Genomic DNA, 16677 nt, shown 5'->3' on the forward strand with positions numbered 1-16677 from the left:
AGAGCCAGGAAAGGTGAGCTGTGGAACTATGGGATCCAAGTCGGAAAAAGGTACACCTTCAGGCTGCATATTTCCCTAGGCCCTGAAGGTAGGAATCAGGTGGGAAAATCTTGGTAAAGCCTCTGGGTTGTTGTGATCTCTTTGCCCTCAGCCCTGCCCCCTGCTTTCTATTTCCCTGGGAGATCTCATTCAGCCCTGCGGCCTGCTGTCTCCTTTGGCCATTTCAGGGATGACTGGGGCTACCTTACTCTCTATGAAGGTAGAATGGCATTGAAGGGGTTTCTCTCAGCTCCTCTGCTTCTGCCCTAGTCTTCCAAAGGTGAAAGTTTAGAGTGCCTAGGGGTCTTCTCTTCTAACTAACTGCCCCTTCCCTTTCTGTAACACTATTCCCAGCATTTGATGAAGACTAGTGTAGTAAAGACTTGGGGGTAGTGCAGTCTGACTCTTTCTGGAGCTCTTCCAGATTCTAATCTGTTATGCCAGCCCCACACATGGCCTGGAAAAGTTTGTTAGAAGTTAGGCTGATTTCTCCTGAACCCCATTTGTGGTAGATTTTTCCTCCTCACTCTGTTTCAGGCAGAGATGAGAGCTGTTGTGGTTCTCTTCTTACAGAGGTCTTGTCATTTCTGGAGTTTAGTTCAGGGGTTGGCAAACTTTAAAGGGTCAAATAGTAAATATTTGGGACTTTGTGGGCCAAGAGGCAAAATCGAGCAGTTCTTATTGAAAGACTATTCATTCTGAGTAGTCTTTTTCATATTCTATAGTTAAAAATGTAAAAACTATTCTTAGCCAGACAAAAACATGGTTCAGCTGGATTTGGTCCACGGGCCAAACCAACCCATGGCTTGATTCATTTAGGTTTCTTTGCGTCCTCACTGATGGATTTCTAAAAATCTATGATTATGTCATCTCTCCAGCTTCATTCTGTTGGTATGGTCAGAAGTCTGTACCAAGCCACTATACTGATGTCGTGCCTTTATCTGACCCTGGATCTGATCTCATCTCAAGGCCTAAATCATTTGAACACTGTTACAGGCACATAGAGAAATGTGGAAGCCCATCTCGTTGTTAACTTCTCAGAAGAAGATAACTGAATGAATGTCCTAATCAAATTTATACATCTTTCAGATGTTAATAATCCAGAACATATCCACTGATACTAATGGTAAACATTTTTACCATTTGTGAATTTAAGGTAACCACAGGTATAGTTAACCTTAGGACAGGAATTAGAGAATACATTAAAATATATATGTACGTATATATACATTAAAGTTTACATTACTCTCTTGTTAATTAATCTCTGTAGATACAGTCTGTTTATACTACCAGAACAAAGAAGTGGTTTTTTGGTGTTGATGACGAAAATGGTTCCACATGATCCTCCAAATGATGCGTTTGCACTTTAATATGTTGGCAAGCATGTCTGGGTGCTGTTAATTTAGGGTGCCCTGATTTTAAAAGAACATTTGCTTTACTAGGGGAAGGGGATATAGGGGTTGTTTGATTGGTATAGAGTTTCAGTTTTGCAAGATAAAGTTCTGGAGATTGCTTGCACAACAGTGTGAATATACTTAACACGACGGAACTGTACACTTAGAAATGGTTAGGATGGCAAATTTTACATCATGCATTTTTTTGCCATAATACAAAAATTTGCTTTAAAAATATTACTACATAAATAATACCTGATAATTATGGAAAAATCGGAAAATACAGACAAACAAAAAGGGAAAATAAAAATCACCCACAATCCTAACAGCTAAGGTTAACAATTGGTTGCATAAATTATGTATATATATATGTAGCCTGACTATCTCAAACAAAGTTTACACTATTTTTAACAGTATTTTAAGATCTATGTTCTTAATTTTAAAATCCAGAGAAGGAGCATATTGCACACTTCTATAAACTCTGAGGCCTTAAAACAAAAGTGAAACTGCACATTTAGGGGAGCATGCACCTCCATTGATGCTTCTCTTTTTAGGCTGTGTGTCCTCAGGAGAAGGAAGAGCTCCTCCACTTCCTGATTTGTCAGCCAGCTCTGCTGACATCTTTCAGTGGTTCCTTTTAGATCTGACCACACCCACAGAGGTTTCTGGTACTTTGGGAACTGGTGAGTACCTGTCCTTGGGGCTCCTCAGTCACGTGCCTATGCACTGGGTAATATCAATATATGTCTAAGCAAGGTTAACGATTAAATTGTTGGGATGAAAGGTCAGGAAACTTGCCTTTAGTTGGAACATCAGAACATCAGAATGGGAGAAAGTGCATTGCTACTCACCTTCCACCTTCTCTGAGGAAAAAAAGTATATAAGAAACAATACAGTCATACAAGAGTCTTCATTCTGGAAGTGCTTCAGGAATCATGGTGGAGAAGTTCTGCGATTCTACTTTTTGGGTGAGAAATTTCACTTAATCTCAGTGTTGACACTTCTCAGACTCAGAACAAATAGTAGATTAGCCTAGAGTGGCGACCAATAAGAACCAGAAAAGTTAGATGTACAGTTGATCTAAAGCTTACGTTTTCTTAGAAAACAAGTCATAATATCTCCAGAGTATATTCTATGTGGGAGAGGTAATATACTTATTCTCTAACATATGTTTATTGTATCCCAGACTCTTTTCTCAGACCAGGTAGCTGCAAAATTGCCTTCTCTAAAGAGAAATAGGAAAAAGGCTTCCAATTTTATCAAGATTAAGAGGGAGAATTGTTGTTGTGTTGTTTGTGGGGTAGGAGGAAGAAGAGAAGGTGCATGAGTGTGCCTTGTTGAGATATATTGATGTTGAAATGATAACGATATGTTCTAGAATAACTAGGAAATAGTGATATGGACTAGAAGTTGAAGCCAGGGATGCAAGTTTGGGCATCATGAGCACTGAGATAATTTTTGAACCAGAGCAGAGTATTTCAAGACAGTTTGAACAACAGAACCAAATGGTTTAGTGGAATAGAGAATGAGAAAGGACCTTGGATTTAGAGATTTTGAGAAACTTTCGTTTGCAAATGCCTATCATCAGCATCAGAATCACCTGGAGTGCTTGTTAAACTAGTTTAAATATCTTAGGTAATTCTTCTGAATTCTAAAGTTAGATAACTTTATGGCAGATGAGAAGAGCAGGAATGAGATAGCAGAGCCTGTGAGCAGCACTTCCCATCTTAGAAAGAACCTGGGGCCCAAGGCCCTCGGGGCCAGGACAAGAATACTTACAGTAGGGTGGTGCTTAATAGGCCCCAGGATCTTGACAGGCCATCTTTTGAGAATTCTCTCTGAGAATTATCTGACAGATCATCTTGGTCAGGGCACCCCAATCTTTTCTTTAAAGAATCTGTGCAAACAGCTGTACAAAACAACTAAAAAATACTTATAAGAAGAGAAAAATCTACCTTCACATGATGCGCCCTGCCATCACCTCACAAGGCATTTCTAATTTATTGCAAAATGCAGAGACTAGCACAAAACTTGCTGGGAATAAGACTTCTGTCCCACAGCGCCATCACTTCTCCTGTGACAAGGCTCCCTCAGGTTCCAAGATAAGTCGTTGGGGCCAGAGGAAGTTAAATGCCATAGTATGACTAGGCATTCTGCTGCCTGCGTGTTTGAAAGTCTGCCAGTGAGTTCAATCAGTGCTAAAAAAACAGAATAAGAAGAGCAAGTGTTTATATCCCAGGGAACTATTCTCCCCTTTGGATTGAGGAACAGCCTCTCTTCTTCCCACAACTTGGCAAATGCAGTGGTGAAGTTTACTTAGAATAGCTGGTGGAGAAATAAGCTTAGAATCATAGAAAGAAAGATTTTTAGAGGTTGGGTTGTCCAGAAAAGTCACTAAATGTCATTAAATGGTGAATTCATATCAATGGAGATTAATAGGAAATAGGAAAATACAGCTAGTTAAAAAGTCAGGCTGCATATGGATATAGAACTGAGTTAAAATTGTTTGGAAGCACGGATAGTGGTGGGGGAATGGACCAGGGGCTGGTCTGTCTTCAAAAATGCATGTATCCAACAATCTGTCCATTTCCGTCCCCCAGAATTCCTCATTCCTGGATAGCCCGGAGGCAGACTTGCCACTTTGTTTTGAGCAAACTGTTCTTGTTTGGATTCCCTTGGGCTTCCTTTGGCTCCTGGCTCCTTGGCAGCTTTTCCGTGTATTTAGATCCAGGACCAAGAGATGGCCTATAACCAAACTCTACCTTGCTAAGCAGGTATGGAACTCCGTTATTTTCTAACTAATTCTTTGGTGCACAATGGAGACATTTTCTTGGTGGTTACAGTGTCTTCTTCCCTGTCTTACACCAGCTCTCCCAGGTAGTGCTGTCTCAGGGAGTACCATACTCTGGGTCTCCCTCTCTCCACCTGCCTTATGCCTCACTGGCCCCTTGCCATATTTCTTAGTTAAGGTGACTTTGATTTATGCATCAGTGTAATGACTCTTAAATCTTATTTATATTGGACTCCCTAAACACATGATAAGTAATCAGTCAGATGGTTATTGTCTTTTCAGTATTTGAGTATTTTCAGTATTTGAGAAGGAAACACTTTTTTTTTTAAGATTTTATTTTTTTAATTTTTTTCCTTTTTTCTCCCCAAAGTCCCCTGGTCCACAGTTGTATATTCTTAGTTGTGGATCCTTCTAGTTGTGGCATGTGGGATGCCACCTCAGCGTAGCTCAATGACTGGTGCCATGTCCGCACCCAGGATTCGAACCGACGAAACACTGGGCCGCCTGCAGTCTAGCGCACAAACTTAACCAGTTGGCCACAGGGCCAGCCCCTGGATTACCTGCTTTGAAGTTGTCCTAATGAATCAGGAGACTGTAATTCGATTGGCCCCTATCATTAGGTGACTATAAAATGTCCTCTCTGCACCATTCAGGCAATCCAACCATCGCTCATCTCCCAAAACTTGGATCTGAAGTAAGGCTTCCAGTTTCCCAAAGTCTTCCATTGAGTCTGGACCATCACTCACAGTAGAGTGAGGTAGGGTGAGTGCTCACAGTGACAGGCCTTAGTAGAAAAATAATGGAAAGGACAGGGGCTGTAGGAGAGAGCCCAGCAGGATGGAGGGGAGGAGCCCCTCAGCCAGCCCCACTGACTAATGCAGAGACGGTCTGGTGGGAACTGAAAGACCTTCACTTGAAGTTGTAAAGCTACTGCATAAAATCCACTATCCGCTTCTTTTCAATAGGTTTTTTTTTTTTTCTTCTATCCGTTCTGCTCTTTAAACAGAGTTTCAGAAAGGCAAATTAGATTCGGTGTTCCATGAGGGTACATACTCATGACCTCAGGTTTCCTGGAATCTAAAAGGAAGGAAGGAACTTGGCCAAAGGAAGTGGGATTTGTCTTGACACTTCGAGGTGGGGACTGGTGATGGGTTTTGTCAGACTCTGGATAGGAAAAGAACAGTCTCTAAGAGCCTGGGGCAGGGTCACTGTCTCCCTTATTGACCCAGCACAGCGCCTAGTGCTCAGTATGAATTTGTTGAATGTTGGTATTAAATCCACTCTAGGAGTAAAAGCTGAGTTAAGAGCATGTTGTATCCCATCCTAATCCTAGCTACTAATTAACTTTTAAAAAATAGCTTTATTGAGGTATATAATTCACCCAATTCACTCGTTTAAATACAATTCTATTTTTTTAGTATATTCACAGGTTATGTGCAACCATCACCATAGTCAAGTTTAGAACATTTTAGTTCCCTCAAAAAGAAACCTCCTATCTCCCCATGCCCCTTAGCACTAAGCAACTGCTAATCTACTTTCTGTCTCTATAATTTCCCTATTCTGGACATTTCATGTGAATGGAATCATATAATAATATGTGGTCTTTTATGATTGGTTTCTTTCACTTAGCATAAGGTTTTCAAGATTCATTCATGTTCTGGCATGTACTTCATTCCTTTTTATGGCTGAATAGTATTCCATTATATGGATATATCACATTTTGTTTAATGTTTATAAACACAAATCTCTACAGAGAAAAAGAAAAGGTGGGGCCAGCCTGGTGGCATACAGTTAAGTTTGGGTGCTCTGCTTCGGTGGCTCAGGGTTCACCAGTTCAGATCCTGGGCAGGGACCTGCACACCGCTTATCAAGCCATGCTGTGGCAAGTGTCCCACATATAAAATAGAGGAAGATGGGCACAGATGTTAGCTCAGGGCTGATCTTCCTCAGCAAAAAGAGGAGGATTGGCTGCAGATGTTAGCTCAGGGCTAAGCTTCCTAAAAAAAGAAAGAAAGAAAGAAAAAAGGAATGTATTAGCTTTTGTTTTTTTTTTCTTTTTCTGTAGGTAATAATCCACTCACCCTTGCTCAGGAGCTGCATTTGTAATTTATACTTTACTTTTTTGTCCTCCACCCTGAGGGTGACAGGTGCAGATTAGCTTCCTCTTAAAAATTTCAAAATAACAGGTTTCTTCTCTGAAACAGTCAGAAGTATAATTCCCAACCAAAGTGAAACCTTATTTCTTCTATGAGAGCCTTCTGCTAGGCTCACTCCTCCCCTGGGTTTTATTTCTCCACTTCCTCTTCTACCTGTCTTCGGGCTGTCCGTTCCTCTCTGCCTCTCCTGAACCGTCGTTATTGCTGTTCTTGTTTGGTCATTAGAGTGGTGATCGTCTCATATGAACTAAGCCAGTTTGCTTGACCGAGCTGGGGATAGACTCGACAAGTTTCTTTGTTGGTTTAAAGGTGCATTCTTACTGAAAGGACCCTGCACACAGTAGGTAATTGAAGGAATTGAGTTTAAAAATGAATCAATGGGCTCATATTTAGTCCCAGGGGAACAAAGGAGGAATTTGGTTCTGGAGGTTGTGGAAGTACTGAGATGAGAGCAAGATGTGCAGCAAAAGTGGGCTTGGCGTTGAGCCTGTGAGACGTGGGAACCACCCTCAAGTATTTGCGGAAGTATAATATGGAAGATTGCCTAGCTTGTTCTGAAAAGTTTCCGAGAGCAGGATCAAGATTAAGTGGGTGGAGGTTGTTCCAGGGAAGCCAACTTTGACTAAGTATACAAAAGAACTTTCTAGTGATACTAACGGTCTGATAATAGAATGGGCTGCTGGAGGGTATAGTCCTCCAGGATATAAAATATTGAAACTGAAGTTAGACATTTGGCTGCCAGGGAAGTGGTGGAAGTGGATCCTCTCTGTAATGAGCAGAAGGTTCAACCAGAGTGCCTTGTCATTCACAAAGTGCTGGGGAAAGGAGGACCTTGCAGATGGAGAGATAGTAAATATAGCCAAACCACTCTTCTTTCTTTTTTAATACCAATGAGACTGTGTCTCCTTAGGAAGTCGAGTTTAGTAAACTCCACGTGCATTTGAAGCTCCGCCAATAAATCAAAGATCAAGGGCAAAGACTATTAAGGACTTGGTAATCATTAAACAACCACAATATTTCCCTGATACTAATTAATAATAGTGTGTTATCTGTTTCTGATTATAAAAATAATGCATGATTATTGTCGAAAGTTTGGAGACTCTAGGGAAATAAAAAGAAAATTAAATCCATGGATTATTGTACCACTCTGATATACTCCAGTTAACATTTTGGTATGTTTCCTTCCACTCTTTGCAAAAAAAACACAACTGAACAAGAAAATGCAAAATGAAAAGAAAATCTCTTTCTCACCCCTTTACCTCCCAGTCCCATTCTCTAGAGGACTCCATTTAAAATTATTTTGATGGTTACCTCCATATCTGCAAATAATGTGTTTATACTTGTATTTCTTGATCTGTAAACTTCAGAAAAGATCTATTTCTGCCCTCTATAAAAAACAAGGAATTTAGCTCATTGACTCTATCCCCTAGCTTCCTTTTTCCCTCTTCTTCTTTCAGTCTTCTAATTTTGTATGATTATTTTCAGTTCTGTTGGTTATCTTTATACCTAAAAATAATCTGCCATCAGTTTTAGACTCTGCATCTTGATACCCCTTAGTGTAAGATGAGAGAATTAGTGCCCCTAAATTTCTTGGATCTGGAGAACATTTTCAAATAAAATTTTCAAGGGAGCAACAGTAAATAAAGTCTCTAAGCTTTTGCTTTCTGAAAATGTTCATCTGAATTTGGAATGCTAGGTTCAAAAAAATTCTTTTTCTAACTCTCAAGATGTTGCTATATTGTTCCCCAACATCCTGTGCTGCTGAGTTAGAATTCTTCTCATTCCTCATTATCCTCTCTAGAAGCTTTTATCCTCTTTCTCCTTTTTTTTTTTCTGAAGAAGAGATAGGTGTATTTTTTTTTCCCAGGGGAAGAGTCACCCTAAGCTAACATCTGTTGCCAATCTTCCTCCTTACCCCCCACTACCTCCTGTCAAAGTCCAAGTACATAGTTGTATATAGTTGTAAGTTCTTCTGGTTCTTCTATGTGAACCACCACCACAGCATGGCTACTGACAGAAGAGTTGTGTGGTTCTACCCAGAACCAAACCCAGGCCACCCAAGTGGAGCACACCAAACTTAACCACTAGGCCACCAGGGCTGGCTCTAGCCTCTTTATTTATGATGTCCTGAAATTTCATGAGAGTCTGTTTACACAGGTTTTTTTTCATTCAGTGGGTTCTACATTTCAGCCTAAAGACTCATTTATGTCTTTCTCATCTCTGAGAAATTTTCTTATATTTTCTCCTTTCATTTACTTTCCTCCAATTTTGAAATTCCATCTTTCTAGAATTTTTTTTAGATAGATGTTGGACTCTGAATTTATCCTCCTTCTCAGTCTCTCTTGCTCTCTTTCTAAAATTTCCTTTTCTCTTTTCTCCTATGTTCTGAGAGATTTCCCCAATTTTTTCTTCCAGTTGTCCTAAAGAGCCTGTATTTTAGCAATCATGGGTTTAATATCTAAGAATTATTCTTAATTTCTGATTATATTTTTAAAAAAACAACCTATTAGTGGATGCAATATCTTCTCAAGTTTCTCTTAGGACATTAATTTTAAAATAATTTAAAGTTCTCTTCTGTTCACTTAATAATTTCTGTTTGTTTCATGCCAGAATCAGTTGTTCTCTTTAATTATCTTGGCTATCTTCTTTGCTGGTATTGGTTTTTCTCAACTTTCCGGTGGTTAATTAATGTACTGTGTTGCATTTATAATAGTTATAACTTTTAATATAACATAATAATGTTATATAACAATAAGTTAATTATCATTAATTATTTAATTAATAATATATCAAATATCTGATTAATTATTAATATTTAATAATAAAACTAACAATTGGTTAATAAGTCATATGACTTATAATAATAAGTTAATTAACATGTGGCTGAGGTAGGTCCCTCTGCCATTGGATAAGTCTGCTTCCCCAGCTGGCTTCTTTTAGATGGGAACACTGCCTGTGAGCACTGGATGACTGTCTGGACTTACTGGCTTCCCCCAAGAGCAGGCACCTGGGCTGTATCTCTCCACCCCTACTGTATGCTAAATGAAGAAGAGTTTACTCTGGGGCACCAATGCCCACACTATCTGCTCAGCCCTTCCTCAAGGAAAACATTCAATTTCTTCAGAGTACTTCTGTGTTGGCCTGGTTAGGGTTGATGGTGGTAAACAGTTGTTGCCAGTGGATTTGCAATCTTGGGTTAGAGGTAGGGGAGAGAAGGAAGTGACTGGCATAACTGTACTAGTTCTGTACACAAAACTTCAATTAAGATTGATTTCTGTCATGTTTCCCATCCTTACTTTCTGTCAGGGCTGACTACAAAGAATAGATTTAGATCAGCTAAGACTCTCTTCCCTGCAAGCCACACTTCTTGGCTTAAACAGCAAGGAATTTATGATCTTATATAACAAGAAGTCCAGAGTTTGTACAGCTCTAGGATTTGTTAATTTAGCAGTACAATGACATCAACAAGTAGCTGATTATTTTCTGATAACCTCAGCATGTCAACCAGTCTGTCAAGGTAGCACGTGATTGCAGGATGGCTGCAGTAGTTCCAGGCATCATCCCTTCAAGTCACTGTCCAGAGGCAGATAAAGAAACCAGGTGCCCCTTTGTATCACTTTTTAAAAACCAAAACAGCGTTATTGAGATATAATTCACATATGATTCACCCATTTAAAGTGTATAATTCAGTGGTTCACAGAATTGTGTGACCATCACCACTGTCTTATTCCAGAATATTTTCATCACTCCAAAAAGAAACCCCATACCTATTAAACAGTATTACCCCATTCCCTTCCTCTCTCTTCCCTAGTCCCTGGAAACTACTAATCTACTTTCTGTCTCAAAGAATTTGCCTATTCGGGACATTTTGTATACATGGAATTATACAATATGCATCCTTTAGTGTCTGACTTATTTCACTTAGCATAAGGTTTTCAAGGTTTATCCATGTTGTAGCATGAATCAGCATTTCATTCCCTTCTTTTAATTTGAAGTATTTTTTATTGGTGGGATTATTTTTGCTGAAGAAGATTCGCCCTGAACTAACATCTGTTGCCAATTTTCCTCTTTTTGTATGCAAGTGCCATCACAGCATGGCCACTGACAGATGAGTGGTGTAGGTTCGCACCTGGAAACGGAACCCAGGCTGCCAAAGCAGAGCATGCCAAATTTAACCACTAGCCACCGAGGCTGGCCTTAAAGTATCTTTTTTTTTGAGGAGGAGGAGGATTAGCCCTGAGCAAACATCTGCTGCCAATCCTCCTCTGTTTGCTGAGGAAGACTGGCCCTGAGGTAACATCTGTTCCCATCTTCCTCTACTTTATATGTGGGACACCTGCCACAGCATGGCTTGACAAGCAGTGCACAGGTCCACACCCAGGATCTGAACCGGCGAGCCCCTGGGTGACAAAGTGGAACATGCGAACTTAACTGCTGTGCCACTGAGCCGCCCCTGGGTTGTTTGTTTTTTTAAATTGCTTTGTAGGAGTTCCTTATAACATAAATTAGTCCTTTTTGATATGGATTTCTCAGTGTATTTCTAGTCATTTTGTAAGAGTTTAATATATGTAAGCCTGTGGCATGGCTCTCTCCTTTTCCTTGGCCTGGGGAGTGGTCTGCTGGTTAGTATTTCCCTTTACCTAGTCATCCTCAAGGGTGGGTGCTTTAGCTCTACCTTGCTCTATTTTGTCTCCTAATTTACCTAAAGGCAAACATAACTTATCACTTCAAAAGCTATTATTTTTTACATAAAAACCTCACAGTCTCATGTGACGAAAGCACAGTATAGTGAATTATATACTTGAGAAAAATGTATCCCCTTATCAACATGTCTTTGACTCTATGCCTTGCTAAATAATAGCACTGGTCCTATTAGTTAAAGATGCATTCATCTTCCTCCTTGGCTAGTTTTCATTACAAAGGGCCCAATATCTCTGCCTAAGCCATTCTAGATGAATGATAGAAATGAGTATGGATAGATGGTTGGGAGTAGAAATGGATGTGAGTGAGGGAGATGAGAGATGGTACTAAAGATCTTGGTGGACCTGCTCAACAGAGGTAGTAGTTTTCCATCCTGATAGGTAGGGCATGTTCCTTCAGAACAATGCAATGTGTATCACGTCTTATGAGCTCATAGGACAAATATTGACTGGTTTGGAGTCATCCTAGCATGACATAGTTGCAGTCATTGCAACACTAACTTCAAAGGTTATGTGGGCAAAAGGCTAGGACTAATGACCAAGGAAAGGGAATAGTGCCACCCCAGTTGGGATGGGAAATTCCCCTTTTAAATCTATTGTATTCGTAATCTATTGTTGTGTAACAAATTACCCCAAAACTTAGCACCTGAAAAATAAATATTTTTTTATCTTACATTTTCTGTGGGTCAGGAATTTGGGAGCAGCTTACCTGGGTTCTACTTCAGGGTTTCTCATGAGGTTGTAATTAATATGCTGACTGGGACTAAGGTCATTTAATGGCTTGACTGTGGCCAGAGGATCTGCTTTTAAGATGACTTACGCACATGGCTGTTGGCAGGAGGTCTCAGTTCCTTACCAAGTGGACCTCTCCATAGAGCTCCTTGAGTGTCTTCATGATGGGGCCTGTAGCTGTCCCTGCAGTGAGTGATCTGAGAAAGAGAACAAGGAGGAGACCACATTGCTTCTGTTACCTATTCTTGGAAGTCTCGCACTGAAACTTCTGCCGTATTCTATTCGTTAGATGGGAGTCATTGAGTTCAGGCCATACTCAAGGAAAGAGGGGAACTAAACTTTATTTTTTGAAGGAAGGAATATCAAAGAATTTGTAGACATATTTTAAAACCATCACACTCACCATTCCTTAAAAACATTTATCATAGCATACTTTGAACTTTATTCCATTGCTTGAACTATATGTATCCATTGATTCCAGAAATATTCATTGAATGTATTACCTGAATTACTGCATACCATTTTTACCATTCATTACTGGGAACCATTCTGTTCTAAAGACTGATATCTTCCTAACAGTGGTCTTTTCCCCTTCTTAGGCACTTGTTGGGCTTCTTTTTGTTCTAGCAGCCATAGAGCTGATCCTTGTACTCACAGAAGACTCTGGACAAGCTACAGTCCCTGCCATCAGATATACCAATCCAAGCCTCTACCTGGGCACATGGGTAAGACCCATCACCACTTTCATCCTGTTTATTTTCTCTCTGTGTGTAGTTATCTAGCTGAAATTTGCTCTTTTGGAATGAAATTAAGTCCAATTTCATCTACCTTTTTCAAGGGACCCATGGTGAGCAAAGCTTAGATGTAATGGGGTGAAACAAATATTAGCTTTTTAGCCTCTTTTGAGTACTAGTTTGTAGAGCATTCTCCCTAGAGTGACTAGCTTTAATGACTGAAATCTGTGTCTTTTTCCTGCATATCTTGCCATCTAAGGATCGTACATGAAATCCAAGTTTCTTGATTTAAAAAAATTTTCTAAATGCTGTCAATATTATTTTTAAGTTGACTGGTGACTCTAATCAATGGATCGCTAAGTCTAGAGTTATTTGTGTAAATTTGATGACAGAAACTGATGTCTCTCCTGCAGCCATGTTTTTGGGGGTGTGGAGGAGACCTGTACAGTGTTAAAGAAAGACAATTGAGTTAGATGCCATCATTTTAATAGAGGAAGTTGTCACATAATCATTTGGATTTCCAAACTTTCTTGAAAAATCAGAATGTCTGGCATCTATGGGCCTACATTCCCACAGGGCAGTGATCAGCCAGGACTGAGTAGCATTGCCCCCATTAGACCAGGCATGTGCTCAGTACAGTCCCCCATCCTCACTTCACGCAGTTACATGGTCTGCCTGGCGCCTGTAGGCATTATTGTATGTTACAGTTGTTAGAAAACAAAGAATTTTCTAGGCAGTGGGTGCCAGAGCCAGCTTACAGAGCTGATTGTGTGCCTCTCTTCCCAACCCTGTGTTTAGTGACATCATGTTGGAGCTTGAAATCCACCATAGTGGGAACATTTACCAAATGGAGATTGACAAAGATTACAAGTCATGGCTTTTTTGTTCCAAATTTTGGTTTACCAGCACAGTGCTGGCTCTAGAAAACTAATGTTTTATTAATTATATCTAAGTGAGATGTTACAAGGCAATTTTTTTTGTTAATTGCTTAGTCTGTATTAGAAAATTGTGATACAGACTCCTTGCACCTATCCAGCAGAGTCTGGCTCCCCGACCTGACTACCGCAATGCCAGAAATTAATTTCCTTGGCTCTTGAAAAGGTTTTTCTGCCTCCCAAAGCAACTCCATTAAAATGCAGATGGTGACCCTCTGCATTCTTGGCTAACTCCCCACCCAAGTGTGGTGAACAGAGATGGGGCAGGGATGGGTGTCCCAGGGAGAGCACTGAGGACCTGAAAGAGCAGGTTGGATAGTAGCAGGGAGGAAATCTACGATACGGCATTTGTGTACTTTCTGCCTGGCCAGATTAGTTACAGCAATCTCCTCCTTCAGTCCTTCTTTCCTCTTCTGTTCTCTGACACACTTCTTGCCTCTTGTCCTTGTTTAGTGACAATATTTTTCAGAACTTGATATGAATTTCTCTCTAGCTCCTGGTTTTGCTGATCCAACACAGCAGACGATGGTGTGTACAGAAGGACTCATGGTACCTGGCCCTATTCTGGATTCTGTCAATAATCTGTGGCACGTTCCAATTTCAGACTCTGATCCGGACACTTTTAAAGGTAAGGAGGAAAGAGAGGGTGACATGGGGAGAAATTGCTGGGCAACTTCTAAGTCAAAGTAAACGGCAAAAGTAACCTGTACTCCAGAGTAGAATTATATTTGGGGGATTTAATAATAGGCTTTAATCACAAGCATTGACATATATGGGCTGTTTAGATTTAATTTGGATAAAAGGCTCATTATCTCTTTTTTTTTCATAGGGCAACAATTCTAATCTGGCCTATTCCTGCCTATTCTTCATCTGCTATGCATTCCAGATCCTGATCCTGATTCTTTCAGCAATTTCGGAAAAAGATGACTCATTGAATGTGAGACTCTAAATATGCCCACCTCATACATTATTTAATTGGATGGTATCTTAACAAATGTGACTTTGATATGTCTAGGTCTCACGGAGGCCCCACGAGCCCAGAATACAGTAGTATAGACCATTTTATGACATAAGGAAACAGAAGGTGACCCGCGTATGGAAATAATGACTTTTTTACATTGACCCACCCATCTTCAGCCTAGACAATTAATTCATACTTTTATGACAAAAAATCTGATCATCATTCTGTTGGTGACCTTAGGGTTTCCAAATAAATATATGTTGTCCAGCCTACTTCAGTATCATATCTAGTTTCTAGCACAACATCATATCTAGAAAAATCAGTTTCTAATTTTAGAGTTCCATAGAGTTCCTGTTTCTAATTGATTTACTTTCTGATTTTTTGTGTGTCTTACAGAATCCATCAACCACTGCTTCTTTTCTGAGTAGCATTACCTTTAGTTGGTATGACAGGTAAGAAATGCCTGGAGTATGAGTTATGTATATCCCTACCCCCTCACTCTTCTGAAAGTGATGGAAATCTTAATTTTTAAAAATTCCTCCTGTGGCCTCCATTTCTCTTCCAGAGTCAGAGAATGTTAAAACTTACAGATCAATTTAATTTAGTTCCTTCCTTGGGCAGTTTGGAATTCTGAGGAGAGGATGGGGGAGATTTGCTCTTGGTAGCCTGGGGGTTCCATGGAGAAAAGGAAGGACAGTAGGAACAGAAGGCAGTGGGACAGGAAAAGGGAAATTTGGGGGCAGGGAGTGTGGCACAGATTTGTCAGGTAAGAGATGAACTAGCTGGCCTGGGCTACCAGAGGATCTGAAGCAGGCCTCCTTGGCCTTTGTAGTTCCATGGACCCCTTGGTGGGCTGGTAACACGCATGAATCCCTTCTCAGATAATGTTGTGAGTGCATAAAATAAAAGATTATAACAGAACCCTAATAGATTGAAATATGGTTACCAAAATATTTTTTAAAACACCAAATTTATGATATGGTAATACATGTGCTTCTTTATTACTGCATTAAATAACAAGATCTAGTGAGGGATCTAATGATGACCATAATTTCAAAGTAGTGATGAGTTTAAATGAACCATCAAAATATCTGTGATGTCTCCTGTTGACAAAGGCACAGGTATTCCTTTTTACAACTGTAGTTGGTTGCCTATACTCATATGAAAAGGAAAGGCTAAATTTCAGTTAAGAAGCTAGTAAAATCCATGTTCTTAAATCCCAGGTTAAGGATCCCTGGTGTACAGAGACAGCATAGAGGCGGCCTCCAGTTCTGCTCAGTTCCTTAAGGGCAAGCCAGAGTGTCAGAGAGGTAGCCAGTGTTTGAGGAGGAAGGAGCAGGAATGGGGGAGGTGATGCTCTTTTGGCTTTTAATTCAGTAGTGCCCTTCCCATTCCCTTCTCTTGCTGTCTTCTCCTACTTTCCGTCACCCCCACCTGCTCCCTTTTCTGCTCTCTCCACTCCTCTTTCAAGTTCAGAAGGTCATGAGATGGCATAGTGGGGCAAGGGAGAAGTCACCTCCTTCTGTCCTTCCATCCCAGAACTGGATGGGTTTTGATTGAGGCAGCAAGGAGACAGCCTCTGACCCAGCCTATAGGGTCTCACCCTGTGGATCACTCTTGTTCCAGCACTGTTCTGAAAGGCTACAGGCACCCTCTGACACTTGAAGATGTCTGGGATCTTGATGAAGATGTTAAAACCAAGACACTAACCAGCAGTTTTGAAGTGTACATGACAGGAGAGCTGCAGAAGGCCAGGCGGGCATTCCAGAGACGGCAGCAGAAGAACTCCAAGAGAAACTCTGGAACCAGGCTGCATAGCTTGAACAAGAATCGGAGTCAAAGCCAAGATGTCCTTGTCCTGGTAACTTTCCCATGAGTGTCTGTGTGAATGTGCTGTGTGTCTCAGGCAAAAGGGCATCAGTGTCATGGTGTTTCTGTCCTTACATTTTGACAGCACTTTATACTTTGTAGTGCATTTTATATTATTAGTAGTATTCATAATATTAATCCCACCTTAGGGATTGGTACATAGGGGTATAATGTACTATTCTCTCTCCTTTTGGGTGTATTTGAGATTTTCTATAATAAAATATCTTTAAACATAGAAAAATAAAATAAAATAATACCTTAGCATTACTAAATTTGTACCTGGGTGGGATTTAGCATTAGCAGCTAATCCATTTATTTTATTCACTCAAAAATATTTATTGAGTATCACTGTGTGTCAGAAACTAT

General features: G+C 40.2%; 1 protein-coding gene across 1 annotated transcript in view; it reads left to right on the forward strand.

Annotated features, from left to right (window-relative positions):
* The first annotated feature begins 2217 nt into the window (after positions 1-2217).
* ABCC2 (ATP binding cassette subfamily C member 2) overlaps positions 2218-16677 on the forward strand; it is a 57244-nt gene continuing 42784 nt past the window's right edge. Inside the window, exons 1-7 of the mRNA XM_046654592.1 lie at positions 2218-2401; positions 4034-4207; positions 12412-12537; positions 13975-14109; positions 14311-14418; positions 14839-14894; positions 16069-16303. Coding sequence (XP_046510548.1) covers positions 2369-2401; positions 4034-4207; positions 12412-12537; positions 13975-14109; positions 14311-14418; positions 14839-14894; positions 16069-16303 — 867 coding nt within the window. The 5' untranslated portion in view covers positions 2218-2368. The remainder of the gene's footprint in view (positions 2402-4033; positions 4208-12411; positions 12538-13974; positions 14110-14310; positions 14419-14838; positions 14895-16068; positions 16304-16677) is intronic.

Source organism: Equus quagga, chromosome 2 (assembly GCF_021613505.1).
Source record: "Equus quagga isolate Etosha38 chromosome 2, UCLA_HA_Equagga_1.0, whole genome shotgun sequence".
Taxonomy (NCBI): Eukaryota; Metazoa; Chordata; class Mammalia; order Perissodactyla; family Equidae; genus Equus; species Equus quagga.